Genomic DNA, 9,391 nt, shown 5'->3' on the forward strand with positions numbered 1-9,391 from the left:
AGATCTGCTACTCTCCTGGGGAGTGTTGGGTTCAAAGATGGGTCTGACTGTTTGGGTTCAAATTCTGACCCTGCCTTTCTGTAACTATTACCTTAAACAAAGCACCTCAGCTCTTCACATAAAATGAGCATAACAGCAGTATCTGTTTCAGGCAGGTGGAAAAGAAGCAAAAAAATGAGGGTAATGATTTAACATAGACATTTATCAGTAACTTTGATGTAGAGAATATTTTCTGTAATGTCATTAGCAGAATATTAATTTTTCGAAAGTGTCTGCCATAACAGCTTTGATTTAAAAAAAAATTCTGCTTATAAGTACTTTATTTTTACTTATTTTTTATGTATTTGGTACAGGGTCTCACTACAGACTCGTAGTGATCCTCCTGTTTCAGCCTCCCCAGCACTGAGATTACAGGCGTGCACCACCATGCCTGGTGTTAGTGGCTAGCTCAGTGCACCCAGGGGTGAGGCTGGTGCTGCATGTGGTGCCGAGTGCTCAGATGACAGGGATGCACCACCACTTAATCTTGAAGTCCTGACAGAAATGCAGATGAGTTCACGTGTACATACAGTACACACATATGTAGTATATATCGTGTATACTGTATAACTTGAATCATACTGTGTAGAAAAATGTATACATATTTAAGTCCTGCCACATTTTTATGTTTAGTATTTATTCATGTTGTTAAAAATACAGGGGACTATGATGTACTTACCTAGCATGTGTGAGGAGGCCCTGGATTTATTCATCAGCACTACCATATTACCCAGGCTGGCCATGAATTCAGGACTCACGTCAAGCAGTGCTCCTTCCTAGGCCTCCCTGGTAGCTGGGAATACTGGTGCATGCCACAGCAGCTCCTGTTTAGTTTTGGTTTTTAATAGAAGGACCCACTGAATATCTTCCCTATTCAGGTTAAGCCTCCAAATTAAGTTTCTGTATCAAAAAAGTATAAACTTCTGTGGTACTGGGAATCGAATCTGGGTCCTTGGTACTTGCCAGGCTGCCAAGCTATCTCTCCAGCCCTATTAGATAGCAGCTTACCCCTTCTTGTATCCCCAGGATAGAAATGTTGATCTCTTAAAAGTATTAGTGGCTTTTGAAAGCAAGCAAGAATTACGCTGAAGGGCCGGTCACATAGCTCAGCCTGTTAGGGGTTTGATCCCCTGGCCTGCCATGCAAGCTCTGCTCCCTGGGCGTGGTGAGATAGCGATTGAGACTAAATGTGGTGGTGCACACCTGTAATCCCAGAATTTGGGAGGCTGTAAACAGGAGGATCACTACAGGTCTGATCTCCTCAGTGAGACCTTGTATACCCTGAAGATCCTGTCCTAAATACAAAAAAAAAAAAAAAAAAAAAAAAAATTGCATTGAAGACAGGAACATAAGATACATGTGTATACAGATGTACACAGTAACACACACACACACTGCACTTCCTAAGATCTGTCTTAAACAGGTAAGATAAAAAGTTTGCATCGGGCTTCACATTGATTATTCTCACACAGATGATTTTTTTTTTCTTGAGCTGCATTGACTTGTCACTTCCACAGAAAATAAACCTTTGGCTTATATTGCTGTTTTTCCTTCTAAGTATATATGTGAGAAACTGACTAGAATGGAAATTCAGATAGGTTATCAATTTCAATAATAGGCCTAAAGCCAACAGTTACCACTTAACTATTCTTTATCCTCCATGTGGAGGCTGTTAAAGATGCTGCTTAAACTGGGCCAGCACTCAGGAGGCTGAGGCAGGTGGATGCACATGGTGCGAGGTCAGATTTTTTTTTCTCTACATTGTACGCACAGTTTGTAAATTCACATCATAAAATTTTTGTCACTTTGTTAAATGTTTATCTGCCAAAGCTGTTTACTTAGCAAATATTAAATACATTTTTGTAGGAAGCATTGTTTAATGTAAATGTTCTGACAAAGAACTTTAGGATAGCATATTGTTTCAAATACTTTTTAAATTAATAAATACTAGTCAGGTGTGGTGGTGGTGGTGCATACTTAGAATTCGAGCACTCTGGGATGCTGAGACGGGTTTCACAAGGCCCTGTCTCAAAATAAGACATGGGAAAAGCATCAGGGAGGTAGCTCAGCGAAAAGCCGATTTCAATCCTCAAAAAGAAAAGGGAGAGGCATGCTAGTGATGTAGCTCAGTGGTAGAGGGCTTGCCCAGCATATGTGAATCCTTGTTTCAATCTCCAGTAATTTTTTTTCTTAAAAAAAGGGCACTCTCTTGTTTTAATGACATCTCGATGTCATTGATTTCCTATTTTCAAGAAATTTAGACACTAGGGCTGGTGAGATGGCTCAGTGGTCTAAAGCACCTCCTTTGAACAAGCTTAGCAAAGCACAGGGACCGTGGTTCAATCCCCCAGCACCATATGCCAGCCAGCCCGCCCCCTGGTGGGCTGAGCTGCCCGCCCCATAAATAAATAAATATTTTTTTTAAAGTACTTTTTAAAAAAAAAAGTTTAGACACTAAATTGGCAAATTACCCCTTCTGTTACATTTTATTTTTTTGCAGAACCGGGGATTGAACTCAGGCCCTTGCGCTTGCTAGGGAAGTGCTAATTCCACTGAGCCATCTCCCTGGCCCCTGTTCCATCTTACTAGGTAGTATTTTTGTTGTAAGGTTAGTTCCTAGCAAAGTTTTTGGAGGTGACATAAAATGGATATGATTTTACGAATACACTAAACGGAAGTGAAAGGTACATGAATTTCACGATTAGCAAACGGCTCTAATCTAATCTCTCAGAGGTTGGTGAGTTCTGAGATTTACTGTATAACTGTTTAGTGTGCTTACTACTCCTGTAAGGAGTGCAGTCAGTTTCGCAAAGCATTAGAATCTCCTTACTTTCCAAGTAATGCTCTGGAATATTCTCCAGGTATGACTTTTTGTTTTTCCTATTTTAAAGTGCTGTTCTTTAAAGTGAACTGATTATACGTTGCATAAGCTCTGAAAAGGCCAAAATAAGTAAGAAAGCCACCTTTATTTACAGCGGCGAGAATAGGTATTAGATCGCTTCTGGGAAGAAAACGTGATTAATGGCCTTTTTCCAGAGGGGCACCGTCGCGGACCTCGCTTCAGCAGAGCGTGAAATGCACCCCTTCCTGCTGAGGCGGGCCGAAGGCCGGCTTCCCCAGCCTCAGGTGTCCCTGCGGCCGGCCGCTGTCGGCGCACGGCGTCGGGACTTCCTGTCTGGGCGCGGGGCGGAAGGATCGCGCCGCCAGCCGGGCCGCCGCCGCCCCTGCCGTTAGGTGGTGGGGTTTCTCAGCCCGGCGGCGGGAGGCGGGCCGGCCGCGGCTTCCTGTCGGAGGACGCGCAAGGATCCGGGCGTCGGAGTGTGCGAGTGCGTGAGTGTGTGTCGCTGCACGGCGCGTGTCCCCGGCCGCGGGTTCCGCCTCCGCCCCCGCCGCCGCTGCTCACGGTGGAAGTCAATGTGAAGCAGCAGCAGCAGCAGCTCCAGCCCCGGGATAAACATGGCGACGTCTCTGCATGAGGGACCCACGAACCAGCTGGATCTGCTCATCCGGGCCGGTAAGGACAGGGCAACTTTTCTCCTGTGCATCGGTGTAGCGGGAGAGGGGGTGCACCGAAGGCGGGGTGCCTCCCCCGAGCGGTCAGTGCAGGGGTGCGTGTCCACCACAGGCACCCGGCGGCCGGGAGAGGGGGGAGTGAATGAAGTAATGGAGGCGACGAATCAGGAAGTGATCACCTTGGAGAGTAACCTGCCTCGGATCCGGCGCTGTCGCTTCAGGGTGGGCTCGCGGGGCGCGGCGCGGCGCGGCTGCCGGGCGGAGCGCTGGCAGCGAGTGCCGGAGCGGAGCCGTGGTTAAGTTGGGGACTCAGGACGGACGAGTTGCGCGCTTCGCCCCAGTTGCCGAGGAACCAGGAAGTGACTGGAGCTGTTGTCTCTCGGCGGCGCCTGCCACGCTGTCTGGCCGGAGAGGCCGCTTCTGGCCACGGCCGGCGGGCTCCTCCAGGGTCGCGCGGCACCCACCGGCCCGCGACTTCCGCATGGACGAGGCGGCCCCGGCCGATGTCCGGCGAACGATACCCGCCAAAACCCGCGCGGACCCTCCCTCTCCTGGCCCCGCAGGACACCGCCTCCGGAGTAACGGTCCCGGGAAGGGTCACTCCGGAGTGTCCGGCGCCCGGGACGGCGTTTCTCCCGGCCCGCCTTCCTCTCGGCAGCGAACGGAGAGGGGCTGTGAGGAAACTAGATTTATGCCCCTTCCCTCGTGGGTGTTGTTTCAGGGGGAGAATGGGAAGGACACTGAGTGTATTTCGTACCCCTGACCTGGAGCGTCAGGGGCAGAGAAAAGCAAGTGCCTTTTTGTAAACAGCGGGTGGATGTGAAGGAGTGGGGCGGGCGGGCGTCTTGGCCCCTGGGAAGTCTCAGCACGGAATTGCCCCCTTTCCCCTCCCCCAAACCTCCCACCACAGCGGAAGCGCCTAGGAGAGGACAGAATGCGCGGGATTGACAGGCGCACGGTTCCAATCTGCTCTCGGAGATGTTCTAAATAAGAACGTTGATTTCTGGGGGCGGGACCATGGGTCCTCGCTGGGCCAATGAAGATTGGGCGGGAGTGGAGCTGACATTGTACGCATGGAATTGGAGGGAAGAGGAGTGTAAACACGGAAGTGGCCGCGGGGGTGGGGGATGTGCAGCGCCACTGCTGCAGCGGAAGGGCACGGACTTAAGTTACATAGAAAAAGCAGCTTTACTAATAGCAGACAGCGCAGTGAGGGCCCTGAATCTTTGGAACACTGCTTGAATACTGTTCACTGACTATAATAAATATACATATTCTTTCTCTGGGTTTCAGTTCGTATTGCATGGATGGGCATTGGAAAATAAGATAGTTACCTAACTAATGCTGTGGATGTTACGCTCCTTTCCATGCATTGTTTTTAGTTAGGGGTCTTGAAGTTAGTTTGGTTGGCGAGACTCATTCAGTTCAACTATGGCAAAATCACGAACACATGTTTCATGTATCTCTAAATTTAACAGAACAATTTTAAGTTTAAAGTCTAGAATAATATAACCATAGGTATTGTATAACATATGGCGAGCAGCCTTTTTACTCTATGTAATGTAATATTATGTGTTTCAAATGTCCCAAAGAAAAAGCAGCATACTGAGAAATTAAAACATTTTTTGACAGTTGTTTTAGTGAATGAAAGGCAGCATAATGATAGCCATTAATTAATTAAGATGAATTAATTAATGGCTATCCTTTGCCATTTCCTTTGCCATTAATTGAGATGAATTAATATAAATTTTTTCCCTTACATTATTAGTACTGAGAGTTCTTGGGTCAGTGGTTGTGTGTGTGTGTGTGTGTGCGCGCGCGCATTTCAGGCCATTTAGTATCCAGTGGTTAAAACTTTTGAGAGACTTAGAATAGCTTGTGTAGTCAGAACTTTCAAAAATTCTATAAACATAAGACTTAACTTAGTGGAAGATTTTTTTTCATGAACTTTTGGACTTAAACTGAACATAACCTGTAGATACTTTGTTTGGAGTAGATATTATGACAGTCTTTAGTTTGAAGGTACAGGTTTAATTTTGAAGGGTTTTTTGTTTTGATTATTGTTTTTGTTTTGTGATTCTGGGGATCTGAGCAAAGAGCCTCTGGCAGGATTGGACAAGTACTGTGCCAGAGTTGCACCCTCAGCCATGGTAACAGTTTTTTTTAGAAAGTTAAATGCCATTTTCCAGCCCAACTCAGTTCCTTAGTACTCTCATATATGTATTACAATTAAAATTTCTTTTTTGATCTTGTCCATGTGATGTGAAGCTCTATTACATAGGCAGAAGCTTGAAACAGGTTTGTTGCTTTACCCAAGGTTTATTCAGTGAGTTAAAAATTGAAGAGGAAAGAGGTTTAGAAAATTAAGATTAATGGCAGAAAGGTATTATGACTGACAGTTTACAGTGGCATTAAGAGAGTAATGTTTTAAAATTTTTTGTTTAGAAAATGGACACATGATACCTTTTTGTTTTCTTGAGGGAAGTCATCGAGTTCGTGAAGAGAATTCTTAGAGATTTTAGTGTAATTGAGACATGAAAATTTATATAATGTACAAGTGTAATTGTGGTGATGGGTTGATTTGGATGAATGATAGTTATGAAGGCTTGAGGAGATGATCTAGTATTACCACTACTGCTGTTCTATGTTAAGGTACCAGAGGATGTACTGTACTTTGGTATTATCTCCCCCTTTAGAATTTAATTAGTGTGGGTGGGTACTCCTTTAGCTATTTACATTTACATTGTCAAAGGAATTTGCATGAAAGATTAAATAAGCATACTTACTATAGATCACTGTCATTTAAAGATGCAAAACATTTTTGTGGTCAAGACTTGACATGCTTTATAAAAGCCTTCATTGGGAACATGTATGAGACCAGCCCTTGACCCTGCGTCTGAAGTTGAGGATCTGTGTCTGGCTATCACTAAACTGGCACCTACTAGCAACTGAACCTCTTTCCAACTTCATTTCTAGTTAAGGGAACAGGGTTGCCTAGATGTGTTCTTAAGAACTTTGAAAGCTCTAAAATAATGAGTGGCTCATGCAGTTTCTCATTGCATGGAAATGTAAGGCTTGTCTTTTGTTTTTGTTTTTGTTTTTTGGTACTGGGGATTGAACTCAGGACCTTGTGCTTGCCAGGAAGGCACTAAGCCACTGAGCTATCTCCCCAGCCCTAAGGCTTATCATTTTTTTGATTTTTAAAAAATATTGCATTAAGGCTGGGGAGATGGCTCAGTAGAATAAGTGCTTGCCTGACAAGCACAAGGGCCTGAGTTCAATCCCTGGTTCCACCTAAAAAAATTTAAAATAGTAATAATAATAGTAATACTACATCATGTGAGTGAATACTGTTCGTCTTTTAGGTTAGTGAGCGCATCTTTGAAAATGTAAATGTAAAAAAAAAGAAAGAAAGAAAATGTAAATGTGTGCCTCATTGGAACTTAAGGCTATGTGTAGCTGTTGAGGAAATCTGTAATCTACTTTATTAATTTCAGTTCAGTTCTGGCAGATACAGATATAGCTTCAAGTAAGAAAAACAAATGCCCAACATTGGCACTTTTCTAATACTCATATGTAAGCTGTATATAGCCTGGATTTGGGAGAAGTCTGCTTCTTTACTCCTAAGTATGCATTCCTTGACTTTATAATTTTTTTCTTCTTCTTCTTCTTCTTCCTTTTTTGTTGTTGTTGTACCAGGAATGGAACTCTGGACTTTGTGCTTGCCAGTTAAGTGCTTATGCTGCTGAGCCATATCCACAGCCCCATTTTTCTTAATTTGAGAAGAGGTCATCAGAACTTTTGCTGTACAGTGCAGTTGTTAAGTGGCGGGGGTGGGGGGTGTTCTGGAATGGAACCAAGACATTTTCATGAACCCTTCCCCCAGAACCTGTGTATTTTGTCAAAGTTCATTGTAAAATTTGAAATAGAAAAATCTCATCTCAGTAAATTGGAGTATCTAATAAACTTGGAATATTTGGTATCTAAAGTACTAAGGAGTATTTCAGATACCGTATTTTAAGGTTTGAGATATTTAACCTGTATCCTTGAACAGCTTATCAATTTGGAAGGAAAGAAAGAGAGCAATATGCGGACAGATTGGAAGCATGTGTTAAAATATAGGTAGAAAAAAGGCATTACTTTTTGTCATTTAAAAAATTTATTTGTACTCTGGGAATATAATTAGTGGTAGAACTACATGCAGGAAATCCTTGGTTCTGGCCCCATTCCTTAAAAATTGTTTTCTTCAAACTACTGAAAAAATTAATTTTTGGAATCTGTTGCAGCATTAATACTAAAGTTTATGTAAGAAGGAATGTAGCGGGCTGGGGAGATGGCTCAGTGGAATAAGCGCTTCCCTGGCAAGCGCAAGGGCCTGAGTTCAATCCTCGGTTCCGCCAAAACAAAAATAAAAAATAAAGAAGGAATTTAGCCAGTCAGGTTGGGCACTCGTGTAATCGCAGCACTCAGGAGACTGAGTTCGAGGCTAGGCTGCACCTACTTAGTGAGACTTTGTCTCATAAATAAATTGAAGAGCCAGAGTAATACTAGTGTGCAAAATGTCATGTTAATTCAGCATGAAATGATTTTCTTTACAAACAAATTTGGTTGATAGAACCGTCAGGGAATGTAATATTCTTGGCAATGTTTAAAACAACCCCTTGCCTAATCTATAATTTAAATGCTTAAAAAGATGTAAAGAAATACTTAAGAAAACCTTCCGCAGTAATCCTCTATTTTTAAGTATACATACATTGTTTTACTTATAGAAATAAAATGGTTAAGCATAAACATTATGCTTAGGAGTTAAAGCAGAAACAGCCTAGAATTTAGTTGTTATTAATTATGTTTGATGACAAATTACAGCTGTGTTTCTCAGTTACAAATCAAACTGATCTGGTCACTCTGGGAGTGATCTCCAAAGACCAACTATTTTCATAATATACTGGTACTATTTGTCTTTCACAAGTGTATAGTAAAAGTTTTTGGGGCCGGGGAGATGGCTCAGTGGAATAAGCGCTTCCCTGGCAAGTGCAAGGGCCTGAGTTCAATCCCTGGTTCCGCAAAAAAAAAAAAAAAAAAAAAAAAAAAAAAAAAAAAAAAAAAAAGTTTTCTAGAGGTTGTTGTGGCAGTCAGACATAGCCATTGAAGGAGATGGGTAAATCCATATGCTTTCTATTAAGTCCAGTGCTAATAAAAAAAGGCTTGCAGGACTTGGGGATGTCGCTCAGGAGTAGGGAGCCTGCTTAGCATGTGCAAGGTCTTACCTTTGATCCCTAGCACTGCATTATCCAACCCCTGCCTGCCCAGTTGCAAAAATATTTAGAAAAAGAAAGAAAAGAAAAGCTACTTAGGTTTTTTGTTCTAAAATAATTTTTTAGTCTATAATTTTAAATGAATCAGGAAATAATTTCAATAACATCAAAATCTCTTTGAGGTCCTCAGTAATTTGAGTGTAAAAGACTCCTCTATATAAAAATAAAATAAGAATAGTTGAAATACAGTTTATGGTTCAGTGTGGTAGCCACTAGCCACAAGTGGCTACTGAGCACTTGAAATGTTGAAGTGTGGCTTAGTTTTTTGTTTTTTTGGGTGGACCTGGGATTGAACTCAGGCCCTTGTGCTTGCCAGGGAAGCGCTTATTCCACTTAGCCATCTGAGCCATCTCCCTGGCCCCTGAAGTGTGGCTTAGGAACTGAGTTTTAAACCTCTTCATATTGAGTATATGTTAAAATGGCAATATTGGGCTGGTGAGATGGCACAGTGGTCTAAAGCACCTACTTAGAACAAGCTTAGCAAAGCACAGGGACCGCGGTTCAATCCCCCAGCACCACATGCC

General features: G+C 43.0%; 1 protein-coding gene across 4 annotated transcripts in view; it reads left to right on the forward strand.

Annotated features, from left to right (window-relative positions):
* Window positions 1-2,798: 2,798 nt before the first annotated feature.
* Elf2 (E74 like ETS transcription factor 2) overlaps window positions 2,799-9,391 on the forward strand; it is a 27,997-nt gene continuing 21,404 nt past the window's right edge. For 2 of the 4 annotated variants that reach the window (XM_004643635.3, XM_004643636.2), the window contains exon 1: window positions 2,799-3,553. In XM_004643635.3, coding sequence (XP_004643692.1) covers window positions 3,496-3,553 — 58 coding nt within the window. In that variant the 5' untranslated portion in view covers window positions 2,799-3,495. The remainder of the gene's footprint in view (window positions 3,554-9,391) is intronic. The other 2 variants (XM_004643633.2, XM_004643634.2) reach the window with 1 other exon arrangement.

This window comes from Octodon degus, unplaced genomic scaffold (assembly GCF_000260255.1).
Source record: "Octodon degus isolate 3935 unplaced genomic scaffold, OctDeg1.0 scaffold00180, whole genome shotgun sequence".
In the NCBI taxonomy this organism is placed as follows: Eukaryota; Metazoa; Chordata; class Mammalia; order Rodentia; family Octodontidae; genus Octodon; species Octodon degus.